This window comes from Schistocerca americana, chromosome 7, assembly GCF_021461395.2.
Source record: "Schistocerca americana isolate TAMUIC-IGC-003095 chromosome 7, iqSchAmer2.1, whole genome shotgun sequence".
NCBI lineage: Eukaryota > Metazoa > Arthropoda > Insecta > Orthoptera > Acrididae > Schistocerca > Schistocerca americana.
In genome coordinates, this window is record NC_060125.1 from 385,115,008 (window position 1) to 385,136,259 (window position 21,252).

The 21,252-nt window shown below is 42.8% G+C and overlaps 1 protein-coding gene across 1 annotated transcript in view; it reads left to right on the plus strand.

Annotated features, from left to right (window-relative positions):
- The window catches only part of LOC124622069, a 111,655-nt gene that overhangs the window by 61,446 nt on the left and 28,957 nt on the right, over window positions 1-21,252 (plus strand). The window contains exons 3-4 of the mRNA XM_047147642.1: window positions 13,643-13,717; window positions 18,652-18,858. Coding sequence (XP_047003598.1) covers window positions 13,643-13,717; window positions 18,652-18,858 — 282 coding nt within the window. The remainder of the gene's footprint in view (window positions 1-13,642; window positions 13,718-18,651; window positions 18,859-21,252) is intronic.

Here is a 21,252-nt window from a genome sequence, read left to right on the forward strand (position 1 = left end):
CCGCACTACGGCCCGTAATAGGCTCCCTCTGTGTTTCATCTCTGCTCGCATTGACTACTGGCAATGAAGACAACATTTTCGCACAGACAACGAGCTACAGATGAGTGTAGAGAATTGGCGGGAAGCACAGGCGGCTTCCTTCTATGACAAGGGAATCGGAAAGTTGGTACAAGGCTATGGCAAATGTCTAAGTCGGAGTGGTGACTATGTAGAGCAGCGGCTGGAAGCTGTAGCTAACTTTTGCAGATAAAATGTTTCTTATTATCACAGTGGTTTCCATTTCGGGGTCAATCGGATCTTACTTTCCGAATAGCCCTAGTAAAATTTTGGTAACACAGTTGATGAGTGAAGCATTTTGTGGTAAGTTCCTATGGGCCCAAACTACTGAGGCTTACAAACTACTTAATCTAACTTAAACTAACTTACACTAAGGACAACATTCACAATCATGCCCGAGGGAGGACTCAAACCTCCGACGGGGTGAGCTGCGCGAACCGTGCAAGGGGCATCAGATCGCGCGGCAGGGAAACATTCCTGAGGCATATTATAAAACCGTGGTTTGAAATATCTTGATAAATACACAAGTCGAAGCCCGCATACTCTTTTCCGATTTTTTTTTTTCAAGCGTCAAGATCATAATGGGGAGATATACGATTCCGCCAGGGTTTCAAAGAGGACGACACTCAACATAAATCGTGCCAAGATGCCTCAAAAATAATCTATGGACTGTCAACAATTTATTACAGTATTATTCTACTCGGATAATCAGAGACACATGCAGATACAAAAGACTGTTCCGGTACTGATACTGCAATCCTGTTCAATTCGCAACTAACGTCGGCACCATCTACAGTATATGAATAAGACACGGAGAAAATGCTATAAACATTCTGACTTACCTGCATTTATTAGTTACATTTTGTATTTGGCTCATCTCCCATTGGAAGACTGGCTGAAGAAAGATGAAAATTCTTTTATAGCATTTGTAGATTTAGGGAAAGTTTTGGGTTAGAATCTTTAAAATTTTGAAAGTTTCAGGGTTGCAGTACAATGAACGAAAGGTTAATTAGCACTGGTACAGAAGCTAGACTGCAGTAATACGAGTCGAAAGGGGCGAAAGGACAATACTGGATGAGAACGGAGTGATAATGGTTTTTTGTCTACATTCAGTGTTATTCAATACGTACAACGAGTAAGCACTATAGGAAACTAAGGAAAAATTTAGAAACAAATTTAAAATCCTGGTACAGGAAATAAAATTTTGAGATCAGCAAATGACTTCGTATTCTGTCAGAGACAGCAAAGAACTTGGAAAACAGTTGAACAGAATGGATAGAGCTGGCCGGGGTGGCCGAGCGATTCTAGACGCTACAGTCTGGAACCGCGCGACCGCTACGGTCGCAGGTTCGAATCCTGCCTCGGGCATGGATGTGTGTGATGTCCTTAGGTTAGTTAGGTTTAAGTAGTTCTAAGTTCTAGGGGACTGATGACCTCAGTAGTTAAGTCCCATAGTGCTCAGAGCGATTTGAACCTTGTGAATGGATAGTGTGTTGAAAAGAGGTGATAAAATGAGCATCAGCTAAAGCAAAACAAGGATAATGCTATGTAGCTGAATTAAGTCAAACGCTGAAGAAGGAATTGTATTAATAAATGATTTATGAAAAGTAGTAGGTGAGTTTTGCCCTTCGGGTGGCAAAGTCGTTGGACGAGGTAGAGAAGCTAAATGCATACTGACAATAGCAAAAGAATTTTTGAAAAAGAGGAATGGATTAATATGGAATACTAATTTAAGTGTTAGTACATCTTTTCGGAAGATATCTGGAATGTAGATCCGTACGGAAGTGAAACGTGGAACATAAACAGTTCCAACAAGGAGACAATACGCACTTCTGAAATGCTGTGCTAGAGAAGCATGCAGACGACGTTTAGATAGGTAGACGAAAAGTGATGAGGAGGTATTGAAACTAGTCTGGGGAAAAAAGAACTTTAAGACACAACAAGAAAAAAAATTAATTGGACTCGTCCTGAGGAATGAAGGAATATTCAGTTTGGTAATGGAGGGAAGTGTGGTCGAACAAATTGTAGAAGCAGACCTAGGCATGGATACAGTGAGCATGTCCAAATGTTTGTCGATAGCAGCAAACTGCAAAAGATAGAGTAGTATGGAGAGGTGCATAAAACCGGTCTGACGATGACAACTACAACAGCATTCGTCTGTTACCAGTTGAAAAATTTTAGAATGCTGGCATGTATTGTTATCGGTGGAAGCTGTCTCGCGGACTTAATATCCTTCTTGCTTTTATATCCTTTCTCCAGTCGATGTTACGCTACTTCCTACGTCTACATGACTAATCTGCAATTCACACTTAAGTGCCTGGCAGAGGGTTCATCCAACCACTTTCACACTTTTTCCCTACCGATCCACTTTTAACATGCGCGCGAACTCCCATTTATTTTATTACGATGATGATTACCGCCTATGAAGGTGGAAGTCAACGCAATATTATCACATTCGGAGAAGATCGTTGAAGAATGAAATTTCGTCAAAATCTCTCGTCGCAAACGCATTTGTTTTAATGCCACACCGTCTCGCGTATCTTATCCGCAATACTCTCTCTCCTGTTTCACGATAATATAAAACGAGCTGCCCGTCTTTAAGCTTTTTCGATGTCGTCCGTCAATCCAATGTGGTAAGGATCCCAAATTACACAGCAGTACTCTAGCAGATGACGGACAACCGTGGTGTAGACAGCCTCTTTAGTATACTTGTTGCACCTTCTAAGTGTTCCCGTGGCAATAAATCGCAGTCTTTGGTTTGCCTTACCCTCACACGACCGCTCCAGTTTAAGTTTATCGTAATTGTAATTTCTAGGTAAATGGTTGAAGTGACAGGTTACATTTTTTTAGTATATCGTGTAAACGGAATTCAACGGACTCGTCACTTTTCAATATTTAACGTCAGTTACCACTCTACGCACCTTATAGATATCTAGCCTAAATCAGTTTGCAATTAGTCTTGATTTTGCTGATGAGTTTACTAGACGGTAAATGTCACCAAAAACAGCAAACAATCAAAGTAGGCTTCTGAGATAGTCTCCTAAATAGTTTATATAGATTAGTAACAGCAGAGAGCCTGTAGCACTCCCCTAAGGAACACCAGGTATCACTTCTGTTTTCCTCGATGATATTTCATCAATTTCTGCTGACTGTGACCTTACTGACACGAAACTGCGAATGCAGCAGCACAAATGAGCCGATACTCCACAGGCAAACAATTTGGTTAGAAGTCACTTTAGTTTTACATTTCTGAAGAGTCGTTCTCGTGTTAAGAGCTAGTGCATTCCTACTTTCCTAAATAACGGCGTCGAACGACATGCCTTTCAGAAACGTGTTGGCTGAAAAAGGACATCCGTGACTAGTTAAGTTTCTTGCTTTTACACCGAGGATGTCAGTAACCGCAAGGACAACGCTTGTCGTATTACCACTCACACTAGTTCTATTGTCGAGGCAGTCTGCAGATAAACCTGAAACAAGACAACGAATTAATCAGTGCCCTGAGACCGGAGTTCGATTTGTAGCCCCACTTTAACAATAATTTACATTTATAGCGTGTGTGCGTCGGGAAACATTTGTCACGCACGCGCCTGTTCGGGTCGTTGTTTACGCTTTATGGCCGGCAGCGGCTGAAGGCATAATTTCTCGTTCTCGCTCTGTCGGCGGGAATTTATATAAAGCATCGGTCGCTTCGCCGCAGGGTGTTACCGATCGACCCGCGAGAGTCTGGAGAAGACCGGAACGCGCTTCCAAGCGACCTGGCGGCGGCAACTCCGTGCTGGGGCGCTGGGATCGCGCGTTTCCGTGCCGCCAGTCTCCAGGGGAGGTCGGAGATGCGTGTTATGATCGCATTTCTGGTCGCCGTACCTCATTTTGGTCCTCTCCTGCTCTCGCCGGGAACGGAGCGGGGAAGTCACAGTTTTGCAGCATTCGTGTCTCCCCGGGAAAGTTGAGAGGTGCGGACGTATTTTACGGAGCGGACTTTTTTTCTTTTTTCGCGCTGTCAGAGAACGGATGTAGCAGCGCCAGTCGCTCGTTTGCTGCGTTTCCAACTCGGTAATTTACAGATGGCAACGATTTGTGCTTCCCCACAGGAGGCGTCTCTGGGAGAGCGATGGCGTGTTCTCACGCTCGCTGAGTCATGTACGAATAGGCGACCTCAATTGACAAGCATGATACATATAAGGCAGGTGAAAAATTATTGGAATTTTTCTGAGTGGAACCTCTGCATCTCTCAGTGTAACAAATGTAGCTGCTGTCTCCTTTCACATTCGTTGACCTTTATTTTCAGTATCGTAGAACGAGTAGGTCCTTCTAAGAATTTATCCATTTATGGACTGCATAAAACGCCCCAACACATTCATTTCATGTACACTTCCTTCTTTCACTTTAATGCTTCATTCTATTTCTTATCTTATCCATTCCTGTGTCCCATAGTTGCTGTTCTTTCTTCTCTTTCTGCTCTAAGGATTTGAATATTTCAAGATTAAATATTTGCAATTACGTAAGCCTGCAAGTCTCCGTGACTGTTGTCATTACGCCGACCTGGGTGACCGAGCGGTTCTAGGCGCTGCATTCTGGAACCGCGCGACCGCTCCGGTCGCAAGTTCGAATCCTGCCTCGGGCATGGATGTGTGTGGTGTCCTTATGTTAGTTAGGTTTAAGTAGTTCTAAGTTCTAGAGGACTTATGACCTCAGCAGTTAAGTACCATAGTGCTCAGAGCCATTTGAACCCAATTTTGTTGTCATTACAAGTAAAATATTTAGGTTGTCAAGCTGCTTTATTCTTCTACTGGATCGACGTATCGACTCATCTACTGGGATCTTCCTAAGAATATTTTTGTGTCTAGCAAACCGTGAACACCAGAAGTTCCTGAAGACCCAACTGAGGGGTCGAAATGTCGATCGTGTAGAAGAAATTGAAGTGTAATCACTTCAGTTTTTGTACGAACTGGTTGCCTTTTTTAAGTCTTCTATACATGACTGAAAAGTATGGTAAATCTAGTGTTCTACATTATCACTGTGCAGTTAAATTACTCTCTCCAGCCTCGACTTTATCTGTTGAGGTCATGGTGCAAAATTTCTGTTATAGTGTCCCTTCACGTCTCCTTTTGTATCAATGGGGAAATACATTCTGCACTATAAGGACTTACATAATGTCTGCTACATTACAGTGATCATATTAACAACCAAATAGTTTAAAATGAAACACAAAACTAATTCAGCCAAATTCATAATAATAAATTCTCGAAATGATGCAGTGTACTATCATTGTTCAACTAACGGGTGTTTCACAATGGTTCGACGATTTCAGATCTGAATAACGTACAAACTAATCGCGATATAACGACCGACCGAGATGGTGCAGTGGTTAGCAGACTGGACTCGCATTCTGGAGGACGACGGCTCAAACCCCCTTTCAACCAACCTGATTTACGTTTTCCGTGATTTCCCTTATTGGCTTCAGACTAATGCCCGATGTTTCCATTGAAAGGCCACCACTGATTTCCTTGCCCATCTTTCCCTAACCCAAGGTTGTGCTCCGTCTGTAATGAACTCGTTGTCATGGCTCTGAGCACTATGGGACTTAACATCTGAGGTCATCTGTCCCTAGAACTTAGAACTACTTAAACCTAACTAACCTAAGGACATCACACACATCCATGCCCTAGGCAGGATTCGAACCTGCGACCGTAGGAACTCGTTGTCGACGGGAAGTTAAACATTTACTCCTCCTCCTCGCGAAACAAAGTGGAACATTGTACACAAGGTAAGACATTTATTCAAGTTTACTTCTGTAATACTACATCGCACAAATGACGACGAATCGCGGCTACACAATACTCGAGATGTCTCACCGTTTTTGAACACATCTTTCGTGAACGCTGCAGGAATTCCAGAGACTATATCCTGAATGCGATGGATTAACTTTTGCAACCTTCTCGGCCGGTCGAAGTACACTGTTACCTTCACATAACCCCACAAGAAAGAGTTTGGAACGCTTAAATCAGGCGGGTGGGGCAGCCGTTCGACAGAAATGCGCTTGGAAATCATGCCGTTACCAAATGCCTCATGGGGAACTTTTGGACACTTTTTCGTAACAAACGACGGCTTACCTGCAAAGTGCTACGCTCACGTTCGACAATCTCGAGAGTTCGGACGGTTTTCTGAGGGCCCGTTAACCTTCGATTCGAGACACTAGCAGTTGGACGGAAGTTTCTTACCCAGTTCAGTATTGTTCCACGAGCAGGAATTGGATATCGCGGCTGAATCTTGAAATACTTAAGCCGTCGGCACACGGACCACGCATCCCGGACGTTGAGCGTTGAACGTGCCGAGTTTCTGACGTCATACCGTTGAAGTTTCTGACTTCATAGCGTTGAAAAGCAGTTTGGAGAGTCTTTCCGAACGTGCAGAGCAGTATCTAGCATGTCAGATATTATGAACGAGCGTTTGATATTTGACCAATGTGATGGCATAATGTACCTACGTCACATGCACACCATCTCCCTTCACTGCAGAGTTGTGAGGCATCATATTTCCTTCCAGTTGAAGCCCGTCTGTGTATATGCTATTTCTGAGCACCAGCAAACTGGTGAGCTCTCGAACCCCCCCCCCCCCCCTTTATTGAATGATTCGTTGTAATAAAATGATGAGAAATTTCATACTGGTGGTAAAATAACTATTGTAACTTGCGTATTATGAGAATATACAATTTGAAAGCAACGACTGTTGAGGATCCGTTAAATATACATGGTGCTGGGTACAATTTGTTATAAATAAATTTACATTAGTAGTATAGTAACAAGTAAAACTTTCAGGACATGCTAAGCACCTAGATGTGGTCATTCCATCATTGTGGACACTTTAACGCAAAGAGTAGCATCATTGCTTTATAGTGAGATTTTGAAGTGTTGATGTACGTATCCCTCTCCATCTAAAATTTTTTTTACAACCTTCCCGTTCTTAATAGGCTCTGACACTTTCTTATTAGTTTAATATAAGTATATACTACAATATTCGATGTTAGTGTAAATATAAGTGCTCTCTTTTTGGGGGGGTAAATTTGTTAGAGTTTGTGCAATCGGCTTTATAAACAGCACACTTTGGATTACTCGCAGTAAGATATTTTGCCATCTTTTTCTTTTAAGTTTTTTAATTCAATTGTAGAGATTCTGCTACTGGGTAGGATACGGTGATCAAGTAGGAATGCCCTTAAGGTTTATGAAAAAGTAAAACATTGAAATAATGTTTATCTTATGTGGAGGATTGTCGCAAATTTACGTCGCACTCGTTGTGATGGAACGTTTAGAAGCTTATGTCCTTAATGATTGGACATGGTACTTTCCTTTTTGCCTTATAGTATTTTCACTGTTACAGGAATTGAAGTTTTTATTTATGTATAGTATAGACAGAACAGCCTGACTAGCATACGGACAAATGGTTCAAATGGCTCTGAGCACTATGGGACTTAGCAGCTGTGGTCATCAGTCCCCTAGAACCTAGAACTACTTAAACCTAACTAACCTAAGGACGTCACACACATCCATGCCCGAGGCAGGGTTCGAACCTACGACCGTAGCAGTCGTGCGGTTCCAGACTGCGCGCCTAGAACAGCATACGGACAAGGGAGAAAAGTACTTTTAATAGAGCTAATATAGGAATTTTACGCCCATCTATTTCGTAAACAGTGTGATCTACGAGCCACACAAGGCAGACAACAGTCGCTAGAGCGCGTTGTGTTCGCGCATACCACGTCGGGGTGTATGTGCCACATGCACAAGTCGCATCGTTTCAGAGTGTTCAGCAGCACGTTGAATTCGGGACGCTCAGCGTTCACGTACGACAGCACGCTACGTTGCACGCTCATGACAGATTCGCCGTAGGGAAAATAGCACTCAGCCGCGAACGCGCCATGTTGCTACGACCAGCGCAGGATGATTCCTGGCCTGTATACGAGATGCAGCTTGACACGCCGCACTATTAACAGACACGGGCACCCTCACTCTAACTTATATTTAGCGCGCGGTATTCAAATTATAATTCGTCAAAACATTGTGAGCTGTTAACTGTCTTTAGTGCATAATATTCCGTGATTTGGACCAGTTTAGTTACAGATAATATATGTGAACTATTTCACTAAAAGATTTTTTTTTAATGGTGACTGCTGTGGAGTTTTTACTAGCATGGTCAAATGCTGAAGTGCCGGAGTGTCCTACCGACCTATTATTCCCTCAGTTATCTCTCAAGAAACATATTTTTGTCAGTTCTATCCGAGGCATACGTTGGGAAACGCGTCAGAATCAACCTCAAGAAACGAAGAAGAATTTTGAAATAAAGTATTTTATATAGCTACCACCATTAGGTAGCACGGAACTTCTTAGCAACTGAAAGTAACGACACGTTTCACTGCGTTATTTTATCTGATCTTTCGTGAAACCCTTGCTGGGTGGTGAAATGATGCCGCATTCCAGTGCTCTAGAGCGAGATCTTAACAAACTTCGCATGTCTTTAGTACGGTGGATATAACTGTCAATGTCAAAGACCAAAGGGCGTCTTCAATACTGTGAAATCATTAGTATTAAACTTTGGTAATTGAAACATAAAAAGAAGAATAGATACAGAGGCAGGCATTCGAGATTATATGTTCAGCCTCTCTTTTGATTCCTCTTCATTGTAAACAACGAAATAGAATATGGAACAAAGTAATGAAACAGAACAAAAGAAATAAATGTCTTACATTACTTCGTACGTAAATTTCTCTAGCTGAGCGTCTGTTTGCGGCTACCGCTGTACTATTCAACTTTGCCTGCGCTGAGTGGGAAGTAGATTACATTTCAGCCACCTGTTCATTTCCCAGATATAATGTGTCTATGCATCTAATGTGAAGTATTACAGATTATAATTTATTGTCCAGCTGTGAGCGACTCGGCAATTGAATCACCACAATTATTTGTAATTTAAACTATCGTACTATTACTAACAACTAATGTGTTTATATTAAACTAAATCACAAATCCATATGTTTTTATTATTCGACACAACAAGGCACTTCACTGATCACTTGGAGTTTTTACGCTACTTGCGAGATCATTTCAGCACGATCGGCACTGTCCCCATACCCCGCTCATTATTAGTATATTCCCTCCGACTCGTTTTCTTCTGTCACTAATTTCTATTCTTTACTTGTTTAGCTTATTTCCAAATATAGTGTCTGTGACTATTTTCCATAACTAGAATGTGTTAGAATTCTTAATGAGGAACGTCTTTCCGTCATGTATTCTAGCGTCCACTTGGAATGGGCATGTGAAAGCCACATGCTCAGAGGATCCTAAATATCCATTGTGACACACTGCAGATCGGTCTCTTTCCTATCCTGTCTACGTACTGGTTGTGAGGGCCGTATCCTGTCGTATCACCGGAACATGGTCATGTCGAATTAGGAAAGGCTTCCTTACGCTCAGTTTCTTTAGGCTGCTGGAAGCCAATAAAAGCTGCACTCGGTAGAAGCAGACATGTACAAAACTAACCAGCATTACCAAGTGCAGCCTCAACTGCTACCTGTTTGAAAATCATCACTCGATATCGGCTGTTACAAAAACATTGACAGTTATTATCTCAGTCATTCTGGAACATATTCTAACATGCTCCATGTAAAGTAAACTGCCTCAGAAGCTTGAAGTACTAGCCTCGACTGTGCAAGAACCTCCCAACCTCCCGCGCTTACCTCCACATCTCCTTCGACGCCTCGGTGAATGCGGCGTCCCGGGGCTCCTGAAGACAGTATTAGAGTTCCTGATGGCGTGCAGCCTCCCTGAAGGCCAGCCGCCATCAGAAGCAAACAAAGCCCGAAAGCTGGCCTTTGTAGTGAACCGGTCGGCCGCGTAATCATCCGGCAATCTGTCACGGTTGCAGGTAGCAGAGGGTGGCTTATGACAAATACGAGGGGGTACGTTCTGAAAGGAGACTTTTACACGAGGTGTCCGGAGAATACTAGCGTGAAATTGAATTGGAAGTTTGTGTGTGAGGGGGAAATTTGTAGGGAGTGACCGCCAGCTGCAGGCTGATCCATCCTGCGCGCAGTGGGGGTGGTTTCTGGGGGCCGAGGGGTGGGGCTGCTGGCACACACCTGGCGCTCGGAAGACTTCCTCAGTATCCTGGATACAGACGTGCCGTGCGTAGCGAGGCAGTCGTCAGACGGATGGTTATTCGGAATTTCAAGGCCTACTGCGGCATTTTAAAAGTACATGTTTGGATAAGCAGGGTTTGGAACATCAGAGTCCGTTAGTGACTGAATCAACCAGATCACCGAGCCTAGCTATCCATTACACTATTATGTGCCAATCTTCTTTGAAAGGGTAAGGTACTGAAATAAAAGAAAACATTTTACTTGCCTCAGCGAGATTTTATCGTAGACGAAACGAGTCCTCATAAAATGTTTAACAGAGGCCACAATCAGAACAACAATTCAAACATTTAAAGAAATTTTCAAATTTTAGCTCACATAAGTTTTTGAACAAGAGCAACAGCAAGAGAATTAATCTTATCAAAATTTATATTTTGAAAAATTTCAATTCAGCGACATGGAACAAACACATTCAATATTATCTTAGGCGCTGACTTAACGTGACCAGCTTGAACTATACCCAGATATCACTCGGTTCCTCTTATTAGTTTGTCTAAAACACATACAGAGTAAAATTTTACTACATACAAAGTGACTACAAGAGAAATAATTCAAAGCTTGTTTTAGATTTTAACTGTTGCACCGTAATAGTAGTGCCAGAGTCACACAAATACTTACGAGAGAACAAACTCTTTCAAAGGTTAACTTCTTCCTAGTTTCAACAGACAGGCCTTTAAAAATAAGCACACAATTTCAAGAAATTAATTTCTTGTTAGTAATAATTAAATGTACAATAAGACTCGCGTAAAACGATGAACATTAAAATCTAAATTCTATTTGTCTTTGTCAAGCAAGAACAAAATTACTCGAGTTGTACTGGTAATCCAGAATACTGATCCCCGTTGCGCGACTAATGCCTAAATAAAAGTCATTTAGTCATTACTCACAGCTAGACAGAATTACATGTGAGAATCTAAATTCAATCTCCATAGCAAAACCTCACTAAAAAAGGAAATGTTTTCGCGAGTAACCACTAACACTTAAGTCACAAACCGTTTTTCTTTCTACTCCGCTTCATCGCCGTGTGCAAATACTGGCAACTCAGCAACCACCCACCAAAGCAGTAGAAAAGGGGTATGTGCCGACTCTGAAAAAGCAAACCCGCGATCACGAAGGCAGAGGAAGGAAATAATTCTTAAAAAATGGTAGGCTCACTTTCCACTGCCTTCCATAACGGGCGAAATAAGCTCGCGTGTGCTCACACCGCGGCTCGCATGACGTCCGCAAACCCGCTGCTAAGATACTAAGAGCAGAGAGCTTTAATGATCGGTGCGTATCGATTCTAAAGCACACAAAGCGCATTTTATGCTGGTTTAGCAACCAGTAATGAACTGTTAACAGAAGTAAACCCCTTTGCGAAGGTATCGCAGACGACTATTTATCTCAGTAGCATCACTCCCGTTGATGGAAGATAGACAAGTAGTATATGGACACAAGCATTAAATACACTGCTCATTCACTGCATTGTTAATCTCAAAACAAACAACAACTATCCACCATCTGTACAATATTGGGCCAAGGTTTTGGGCCAAGGTTTTTGCGACAATTTTATATACGTTTTTGTTTAGTGCAGTAAAAGAACGCACGTATACGGAAACGGTGTCGCATATGTGCTTCCTCTGCATTAAGACTCAGGTACGACACATTTCTTAGTGAATCACAGCAGTATGTATAACTTATCACCGATGTTCTAAAATTAAAATTTTACGCTCTGCGTCGTGGACAATGACCGGTTCTATGTTTGTTTGGCACGACTACCCTGAAACCAGACTGACTGGTGTGAGAGTCTATGAGGCTGTCATTTGTAGGTCTGTTCAGCCCTGGGGCACGTGCCGCATCGTTAGAGGTTCCTACCTTTTTCAGCAGTTTCTAATGGCTTTTTCATCAGTAAGCACATCCGACTTCAAAATACGTTCTTCCTTAACTAGATTAGGATAACGCAATTGTTCGCAGCAAGAAACGTCTCACATTGTCGTTTAATAAGCACTAGTCAATCAGGATTTAAGACGAACGTCTGTTTTCATTGAACTTCAGCTGTTTAGCTTTTTTGAGTCATAAACCTTCCGACTGGGTTGATCTGGTTCGCCACGAGTTCCTCTCATGTGCCAACCTCTTCATCTGAGAGCAGCGTTTGCAGCCTACGTCCTCAATTATTTGCTGGATATATTCCAATCTCTGTCTTCTTCTACAATTTTTCCCCAGGTTTTCTACAATTTTTCCCCAAGGTTCCTCTAATACCATGGAAGCCATTCCAAGATGTCTTAACAGACGTCCTATTACACTGTCTCTTCTTATTGTCAGTGTTTCCATAAATTACTTTTCTCGTCGATTCGCCAACGAACCTCCTCATTTATCACCTTATCAGTTCACTTAATTTTCGACGTTCTTCCATAGCACCATATCCCAAATGCTTCGATTCTCTTCTGTTTAGGTTTTACCATAGTCCATGTTTCGCCACCATAGAATGCTGTGCTCCAAACGTACATTCCCAGAAATTTATTCCACAAATTAAGGCCTATGTTTGATACTGGTAGACTTCCCTTGGCCAGGAATGCTCTTTTTGCCAGTGCTGCTTTTGATATCCTCCTTGCTCCGTCCGTCATTGGTTCTTTTGCTTTCTAGGTAGCAGCATTCCTTAACCTCATCGACTTCTTGACCATCACTACTGATGTTAAGTTTCTCGCTGTTCTCATTTCTTCAGTTTACTCTCAGTCCAACTTCTGTACTCGTTAAATTGTTAATCTCATTCAGCATTCCTCTTCACTTTCACTGAGTATAGCAATGTCATCAGTGAATATTATCATTGATATCCTTTCACCTTGAATATTAATCCTACTCTTGATTTTTTCTTTTATTTCTGTCATTGCTTCTTCGATTTATAGATTGAAAAGTAGGGGCGAAAGAGTACATACCTGTTTTACATCCTTTTTAATCCGAGCACTTCGTTCTTGGTTTTTCATTCTTATCGTTCCCTCTTAGCTCTTTTACATATTGTATATTACGTGTCTCTCCAAATAAGTTACCCCTATTTTCCTCAGAATTTCGAACACCTTGAACTATTTTACATTGTCGAGCGCTTTTTCCAGGTCGACAAATCCCATGAACGTGTCTTGAGTTTTCTGTAGTCCTGCTTCCATTATTAACCGCAAGGTCAGAATTACCTCACTGGTGTCTTTACCTTTGCTGAAGCCAAACTGATCGTCATCTAATACAGCTAGCTCCTAACAGACATCAAAATTTATTTCACGTTCCATATACTCTTATCTGCAGAAGCATGCTACTTAAATATTATAGACTATTACTGCACCTATTTTTCGGTGTAACTATTTTCCTAATAAAGTTAAGACATAACTTCAGGATATAACTCTAGCATTTTCCAATCATTTTCCTATTTTGTTACAGTGTTGGCAAACGTGCGACGTGCTGCAGTCTGGATGGTCGGTGTGGGGAAGCATATGCTCAGGAAAGACGATCTGCGTAAGTATTGCTGCTTACTGGTCTGCATTATAAATCAATATCTAATAAATTCATCTGACATACCATTATTCAACGATATTTCGTATTAATCTTGCTTTAAGCAAGGCCACTAGTAAAAAATAAATGTATCTCAATTTTAAAGTCACATTTTCTACAGAGAAACCAATATTTTTCTAATTAATTATACCTAATTTGGACATTCACCAAAGAACAGGCAACGAATGCACAAGTATCCAGCAAGGGGGAATGGACGGGGACTGCGGAAAGGTGGCGGTAGGCGGGAATATGGGTCAGCCGAGAGGCGTACAGAGAGAGTCCGCGCAATTGCGATTAACGCTGTGTCCAGGTGGCGCAGAGGTTAACGCGACTGCGTAGGAGGCGGGATATCTCAGGTTCGAATTCCGGCCGGGCATGCATTTTTATTCGTCGTTGCTGATTCAGCATAAAGTCCTGTTGCAGCTGCTATCATGAATTCCTTTTCTTTCCGTTCTCCCCTTCCCCCTTCTCCCCTCCCCCCCCTCCCCACCAATTTTCATAAGCACATAAAACTAAAAAAGAATCAGCCTTGATCTTAGTGAGGTCTAGAGCTTAACTCTCACCCTCCTTGGCACTGCTAAGCGTGTCATCTGTCTGGAGTGCATTTTCCACAGTAGCTATAAGAAGAGTACGTTACATCTTAGGAGGGTGCGTAGAAACAGCTTCAAAGCATGCTGCTTTCCAGATGTATGTAGAATTTTGACGAAATAGTGAAGAAACACCACTTTCACTCAGGTGAATTAACTTTAACGATCGGTCAGTTGCTGAGTGATAACTGCATGATTTTGCAGACAACCTTTTAGATAGGGCAACCACAGCTGTGCCTAATCATTTTGACATTAATAAACCGCTTTAGCTGTTTTTAATCCTTTATTTGCAGATCACTACCGGTTTCATGGCACTAAGTGTAAGAGCCACACATTCAAGTAAAGATCTGCATAACAATAAATCAAGAAGGAATAAGAACAGTAAGAGATTCACTTTAAGGACTTTTTTTTAGTTGTTTGACAGCTTCTTATGTAAAAGCTTTTAAAAGTTTTTTAAAAATCTTAAAATAGCTTTAGATAAACTTATCATATCAGTGGATATCTCAGAGTTATTATTTCTTCTTGATTAATTGTTGTGCATATGTTCGCCCGACGGTGTGGTTCTTAATGCCATGAAACCGACATTGATCCAAAAGTAAAGAATTAACTGCTACGGAAACAGTTTATTAATATTCAAGAAGACTGCGTGTTATCTTTGTTACCCACCGCCAAGTTAATCGCTGTCTTAGTCTAACTGGCCGTTGAACACAGCTGATCTTTGGTTGTTCGTACATTTCTATTAAAGGAACTACTTGCATATTGCCACAGAGTTATTTACCACAAGAAGAAAAAGAAGATTGCAACTCTTCCCTCCTATAAGTTCATCGGAACCTCTACATCCTCAGAAGCTCTGAGTTACTGTAGGCCGGTGTGGCCGAGCGGTTCTTGGCACTTCAGTCTGAAACCGCGCGACACGAATGGTGTGCTGTTCCTCTAGGCGCCCTATATATACTAGCCGTTACCCCCTCCACTTCCTCTTCTGGTGTCTTTGGTGCGGCCGGCGCGGCGGCTGCTGGAGGCGGTGGGGGAAGCGGCGCCTGGGTCTGAACTGGGGTCTGCAGTCTCCCTGCTGCAGCCGTCGGGGGCGGTCCTCAATCTCTGGGACCGCATATTTCTCTCCAGGCTGAGTGCAGGGTTCCAAGCCTGACTAAACTGAAGGCCGCTGTCCGAATCCTACCTGGGGAATGAAAGTGTGTGATGTCCTTAGGTTAGTTAGGTTTAAGTAGTTATAAGTTCTAGGGGACTGATGACCTCAGATGTGACCATAGTGCTCAGAGCCATTTGAACCATTTTTTGAGTTACTGTGGTACAAGCGTTATTTGTTATTATACTTGGCTTTGGAGCCGAGGTCGCTGACGCACGCCCTTGCGGTGGTGTTCGACTCGGGGGTAAACCGGTTGGAAATCTTCTCTGACATTATTTGTTCAAAAAGGAGAGGACAGGTAGGGCGGCATAAAGTTCTTAATCACCAACCAGTCCTTGTGCCAATGTCCTGATTTAAATTCCAGACCTCTCCGCAGTATATCTTGAAGTGAGGGCGTGTGACACTGTTAATGGCGATTCGTCCGTCGATTGCGGACGTTAAGTTTGGTGTCCCCTTGGTGCTATTCGGAAGACGTAGGCTACGTGCGGGCAACAGGTTTCGCCCTCTCTCTTCTCACATCATCATCATACCACACAACGTAACACTACGCTATACACCCATCCATTACCCTCATCTGATCCCAACAAATTCACGTACAACACAAATCACACATATCCGCAGAGAAAGAGGATGTGGTTGCGCGAAGGACGAAAACCGAAAATCAACTAAACCCACTCCGCGGATGTCCCAGCCAGCAAAGCCAAACGAATTTTTTTATTTATTCTTTACTATGATCAAATATTGTAATGACAAGCATGAAAGAGTAAAAAATGCGCAACCATCAGCCTACTCAGTGCCCCGGACAGGAACTGAAAATCTATTTATTTATCGACAGAAATATTCGAATTAGTAAACGGTTACACTTTTACTAGCCCACGGCAATGAAGATCATTCAGTGCATGGTGTATTGTTGCACTGTATGTATTCAATTCTGCATGACCGGGTCTCCTTTCCCAGACAACCAAGACTCTGCGCTACCATATATCTATGAACCTCCCATTTGTCTGCTTCGTTATTTCAGGACCCACCGAGTTTCTCACTCTGTCGTCGCTGGGCTGACGCAGCGTCATGTCCTGAATATCCTCATATCAACTATTCTTGGTCTAACAGTCACGAACAAGTAGGACAAGTCAGTTATGCTAATTGTCTTACGGGGAGACAAGTTACCTTAACAAGATAGGTTTGTTTTCTGGCTACTGAACTTTTTTTTTTTCGGAATGGCCGGTTTCTAGCTGTGCCTCCTGTCTACAGATCATATCTAGTAATTACAGGCTTACCTGTGGTAACGGAAGTATCAATTCATTGCCACAGTTCATAGTAACTTTGTAACCAGGAAACATGATCTGAAATGTTCAAATAAAAATAGCTATTGACAGATAGGAAATATGTTTATTTTGGGCAAAGAAAGTTCACTAATAACTCAATATGACAAATATGTCCATTTCTGGTAACTTATTTTAAATTATCTGTCAAAAATCAGTTGTAACTCTCGGTCCATAGCGTTGTGGGAGCGTGTCAGAACTAATTTCCCTAGTCGTGTCGTCTAAATCCACCCGGAACTTGCATGCTCACCGGCTTGTATCATCAAACCGGCAACTATTATTAATAACCTATTCTTCACGCGGTTCGCCTACAAAAAGGCTACTCGTATGCCTAACCGCCAACCACGCTTCATTGAGAAAACACTCGCCTAGAAGTCAACACCAGTTGCCGAATACGTGATACATGATTGACTAGGAACACGCATGCACACAGACACACACACACACACACACACAGAACAGGAAATAAACTCGTATTACAGCCGGTAGAAGTAACAACTGCGTTCGATGTTTTCTCAGTTCACAAGTGAGTAAACACAGCATCGGACAACTGCGTAAACTATTCGAGGCACTTCTGGCGCCTTGAAGAATACTAAAAATACGCAACTTCACTCTGCTAGGATGACGGGGTGACGGATGCCTGTCGCAACAACATGACTTACGTGACTTCATATCTCAGATGCACATGGAGAAAAAACTATTACCACAACTACTAGAAGCGGCCAGTACTGCTGGCAAGACCCGTTCTACTGCAAGCTGAGAGAGGGAAGACCCCCTCTGTGGCCTCTGCAAGCTGCAGGTTGCGGAAAAAGCTGCCAGGTAGCGTCGCTTTGACAGACAGAGGCGCGCGCCGTAGGTAGCGGGATTTTAAAATCCTCGCGGAAGCCAGGTCCACTCGGCACATGACACACTGACATATTTCAACAAGACACGCAGTTGTAGTTTACTAACTCATTAACACAACGTAACTGGATAGAATCTGCAAGTATCAGAGCAGAAAACGTGTACGAGGGGCCTTCAATAAGTAAAGTGACACATTTTATTCTCGGCCAATTTCGGTTGAAAAAATGCGGAATTTATTGTGGGGTGTCGTGGAATATTCCCGCTTCAGCCTCATATAGTTCCATGAAGTTTCGATGGGTGGCAGCTTTACACGTAGCCTTCAAAGTGGCGTCTGTAATGGAGTTGCGTTCCAAGCAGAGGCGTGTCATTGAGTTTCCTTTAGCGGAAAACCAGAGCATTCCAGATATTTTTAGGCGCTTGCGGAATGTCTACGGAGTCCCAGCAATGAAGAAATGCATGGTGAGCCGTTGGGTGAAGCATGTTTCATCGCAGCAATACCTTAAAACTTCCATTTGTTTGGACCAATGAAGGCTGTACTTCACGCGGGAAGAAGTACGTGGATGATGAAGTTGTTATTGATGCAGTAAAACGTGACCTCCGACTTCGACCAGTAGAGTGGTACCATGCGGTCATACAGGCCTTCCCAGTAAGGCGGCGTGAGGCCGTCGCATTGAACGGAGAGTATGTTGAAAAATTGGGTTTTGTGATCAAAAGAGTCTGGCAAAGTATTGTGTAACGAAATCCTATATAATGCTGCCTCCAGTAAAAAAAAAAAGAAAAGAAAGTGTTGCATTACTTACTGAAAGCCCCTTGCGTAATCAGTTAGGAACTGCAATAAGAGGTGGAACTTGCTACACTGCATAGAGAGTACGTGAAAAGTTAATGCTAGCAAATAAATAAAATACATAAAAACAAGATGTCCACTGCAACTGCACGAGTTATACTGAAACGTGAAGAAGAACAGACATCACTGGTGGTGCCACGTCCTTTTCTTTCCCTCAGCCGGCGGGTTGTCGTGCAGCGTGCCACTTCCTGGCTTCGTCGCGCGGCGGGACGCCGGCACCGCAGCCGGTGCTGGAGACGCGCGCCGCCGCCCGCCTGGAGACGCACGGCCTCCAGCTCCAGTGGCCGTGTAGTGGCCGGCATCCTGTCGTCCACGTGGTGCTGTGGCGGCCACGTGGCAGGGACCAATGGGCGCAGCTCACGCAGGTAACCAACATCTCAAATCGAAAGACCTTGTACTTCTGTAGCGTACAGTAATGTTATATATGACCACAGCAGTTTGATAACTTCTAGTTTGTCCGTACACCTTGCCGCACCTACACTATCTAATGCAAAGTATCCGGACACCCCTATGTAATGTGGAATTGGGCTCTAGATGTCACGGAAAGCGAACTGGTCAATATGGAAGGAGGCGAGAAATGTTGTGTTGTCAGTCGAGAAGGAGTAACAATAGACTGTGTCTGTTACGAGAGCTCAGTGACTTAGAACGAAGACTAGTCATTGAATGTTACATTACTAACAAACCCGTAGGGGAGACTTCCACCATTCTAAAGTTGCCCATGTCGACTGTTGGCGAAGTGACTGCCAAGTGGCAATGCGAAAGAAACCAAAACCACGCAGGCCTCATGTACAGACGGACAAGAACCGTGAGCTCTGCAGACGGTGGTTCTGGATAACCGCATGAAATTAGCGGAAGGAATCTATCGAGAGATCCAAAAAGTTAAGAGCAGTCCAGCTACCAAGCGACTGTACGTGGTCTAGGAAGAACAGGGTACAATGGTTAAGCAGCTCCTCATAAGTTACACGTTTCTGTAGTCTGTGCTAAGCGACTCTTGAGGTGGTGTAAAGAGCGATGTCTGGAAAAGAGTGATTTGGAGTGATGTATCACGCTATGCCGTTTGGTAATCTAAGGAAGGGTTTTTGGTTTGAAGAATGCCTGGGGAGCGTTACCTGTCACCATGTGTAGTGCCAACAGCGAATTATGGAGAAGTCGTGTTTGAGGGTCTTTTAATAGTAAGAGTATGACCACTTATCGCGGTTAAGAATACTGAAAATGCGGAAGGATATGAACATATTTTACACCTTCGTGTACTGCTTGGAGGAACAGTTTCGAGACGATGATTATTTGATCCTGTCATAAAGCAGGCATGTCCAGAATACCGACCTGAAGCCAGTGGTTCGCCTCTGAGGTGAGTTAGAATGTCGACAGCGCTCCAGATCCCAGCAGCCAAAATCGCTGTCTTCTCTGGATTCCACTCTTGAGGAAGAATCAGCTGCCACTCATCCACATGACATTCAGACATCGCACTCAAGGTGTTCTCAGCAGGGTTCAGGCCGTCATAAAGGCGAAGGGTGGTTACATCCAACTTTAATGTCCACTAATAGTGTCCGGAAACTTTTGATCAGATAGCGTAAGTCTGTCTTTCACGTTCTCTTTCATCTGCTACTACTCATTTCCACCTAGTCTTAGCCTTGATATACTTTTAGAAAAGTACATGAAATTTAGGTGTGTATGATGGTCATTTCTGATACGTGTGTACCGTCAAAAGTTGCTTGTTACAATGTTGTGACTAAATCTAACGGCACGTGTATGTGGCATTTTCTATTGCTGTGGTCTTAGCTTTTCTTTTCTTTTTTTTTTTTAAATCCATCCACCTATCTAAATATTGGGTGTTTTTCTTTTATATGTTGAAACATGTTTACCGAAACAGTTTCGGGCTGTTTCATCTGTGGATAGAGCGTAAATCATTAGTGGGTACCAAAATGCATCATCTTTGTAGCCTCTTATTGTAACCAGTTGTAAAACTTGTTGTATCTTGGTATAGGAAACAACCATCTACAAAGTAGAGTTCCAGCTGTGCACTATCTGCAGCGTCGTTGCTGCGTAAACGTAAGCACAAAATAATATCGTATGTAACGCCTAGATGAGCTCAACCAAAGTTACGTAGATACTAGCGTAACGACACACATGGAAAAGTTGAAAAGTAGCACCCCCACACGCCATCGCTCCCGAAGTGGAATAGCTGCTATTTTGATGCAATATTACATAAATTATGCACTTCAGTAGATATTCATTCTTTGTTCTCTAGCTGGAGCTCTAAATTGGTCCGGTACAAAATGATTTGGAGAAACAAAATAAAAATGTATACAAGCAGCTTTGGCGACATCTACTTGTCAAAAATGGCCTGTATCGCTTTTTATAGATTGCTCGCTTATCTGTTCTTGTACAACACTCAACTTATTTTAGTTCCAATATCTGAACATAGTATTTCGTTTCGTTTCAACGTAGTACAGTTTTCTTCCACCCATATTTTATAGATGCTGCTGTTCGAGGTACTGTTCATCACCGAATGGTACTTCGTGTTGACTTACCGTTATAATGTATTATCTAGAAAGCTCAGATTAGAAGTAGGATGCTGTACACAGTCTGATCAGCACCACGTTGCTTCAGTGGGACACGGCATTCTGGAGGAAAATTTCGGACTATTTCTCGCTGAACTGAGACCATTACCAATCCAGAGCTGGTGCTACATGGTATTAAAGAGCGATGTCACCCGATTAATTTTTTAATCGACCGGCAATAAATGTGCAAAAACCTGT